The sequence below is a fragment of the Myotis brandtii genome, unplaced genomic scaffold, assembly GCF_000412655.1.
Source record: "Myotis brandtii unplaced genomic scaffold, ASM41265v1 scaffold537, whole genome shotgun sequence".
NCBI classification, from domain to species: Eukaryota; Metazoa; Chordata; class Mammalia; order Chiroptera; family Vespertilionidae; genus Myotis; species Myotis brandtii.
In genome coordinates, this window is record NW_005369971.1 from 611,203 (window position 1) to 612,960 (window position 1,758).

Sequence of the window (1,758 nt, forward strand, 5' to 3'; positions counted from 1 at the left end):
CCCCCACCGGGGACCTGACCGGCTGGGCCTCCGTCTCAGATGCTCCCAGAGGCAGCCCCTGGATGTCTCCTCCCGACAGACTGGAACCCTCTCCTTCCGCCGCCACCAAGTCCCAGGGCCTTTCCGAACTCGAGGTGCCTCTGCTCGCACTCACCCCTGCCGGCCCCGCGTCTCCCACCCCCACGAGCCAGCCTGCTAACCCAAAGGGTCACTCGTGATCCTCAGGAGAAGACGGCTCCCCGGGTGCCCAGAGCCCGAGGCCACAGCCGGCCCCTCACCGCCCAGCGCACACACCGACCGGCAGAGGGGCTTCAAACCCCGGCTGTCATTGTCCTTCTTTTTAAAAAGATGTATTTTCATTGATTTCAGAGAAGAAGGGAGAGGGAGAGAGAGAAACATCAATGATGAGAGAGAACCACTGACCAGCTGCCTCCTGCACGCCCCCTACTGGGGATCCAGCCCCCAACCCAGGCCTGTGCCCTGACTGGGAATCAACCGTTCAGAAGTCCGACGCTCAACCACTGAGCTCTGACTGGGCTCGTCATTTCCTACCTGGGTTCCTGGGCTATTCACAGCGCGACACCGTGCCTGTTTCCCCATGTGTAACACGCGGGTAGTAAGGGCATGGACCTCGGTGAGCTCCCTGCGGGGTGAGTGAACCCATGAGTGGGAATCCTCATGGCTGTGCCTGGGGTGGAGGCCGTACTCATGTCACCATGTCTCTGCTTTTGCTGGACACCCCCCCCCCGAAAACTCCTACGCATCCCCCAGAGCCCCGGGACACTCATCCTGACCGACCCTGCAGATCCTCACTTATCCTCTATGGCCTATGGTCTTCACCGATAGGTCCTCTGTGAGCAAGGTGAACACAGGATAGGGCCAGGGGGACACCTGTGGGTCTGAGCCCAACAAACCCGGGAGGGGGTGACACAGTGGAGGGAGCCAAAAGCACCTGTGCCCCTGCAGCTGGTCCCCAAGCCTCACACACAGTCGTGTCTCCTCCCCCAGCCAGAGCACCAGAGGGACAGCGATGCCCAGGGAGTCGCGGCCTCTCCTCCGCACGGCGGACCCTGTGGGAGCAGCACGAGCCCCTTGCCATCGGTCCCCTGGGCTCCCTCCCGGTTCCATCGCCTCTAACCCTAACCCACAGCTGCCAGGCCCTGGCATAGGCGGTGCTGCCCCCATCCAACCGGCAGAGGGAAACAGGAGGAGCCCAGGGCTGGCGAGGGCTGCCCGCCCGTCCCCAGGTCTCCGCCCGCCCCACCTGGAGTCAGGCACTGAGGTGTGGGGACAGTCAGGGGTTCTTTCCACTATTTTCGAGCAAACACAGTCGGAGCAATTTCTTAAAATCAAAACAACAGAGCCCTCGCCGGTGTGGCTCAGTGGATAGAGCGTTGGCCTGCGGACCGAGGGGTCCCGGGTTCGATTCCGGTCAAGGGCAGGTACCTCGGTTGCAGGCTCCTCCCTGGCCCGGACCGGTCAGGGCGTGTGCAGGAGGCAACCAATCGATGTGTTTCTCTCACATCGATATTTCTCTGTCTTTCCCTCTCTTCCACTCTCTCTAAAATCAATGGGAAAATTACCTCGGGTCACGAGTTACAACAACAACAACAAATCAAAACAATGGAAAGCAGCCATGAAGGAGGGTCCAGCAGACAAACCCGGAGACCAAGATGGGGCCGGGCGTGGGCAGGGCCTGGGCAGACAGGTGAAGGCTCACCAGGTGGGACAGCCCAGCCTCTGTGTGTGTGTGTGTGG

At 61.3% G+C, this 1,758-nt stretch overlaps 1 protein-coding gene across 1 annotated transcript in view; it reads right to left on the reverse strand.

The window, feature by feature from the left end:
* Window positions 1-1,384, reverse strand: part of LOC106728120 — a 5,725-nt gene extending 4,341 nt beyond the window's left edge. Inside the window, exons 1-2 of the mRNA XM_014549186.1 lie at window positions 953-1,384; window positions 553-643 (exon numbers count right to left, since the gene is read on the reverse strand). Coding sequence (XP_014404672.1) covers window positions 553-643; window positions 953-1,185 — 324 coding nt within the window. The 5' untranslated portion in view covers window positions 1,186-1,384. The remainder of the gene's footprint in view (window positions 1-552; window positions 644-952) is intronic.
* Between the last annotated feature and the right edge of the window lie 374 nt (window positions 1,385-1,758).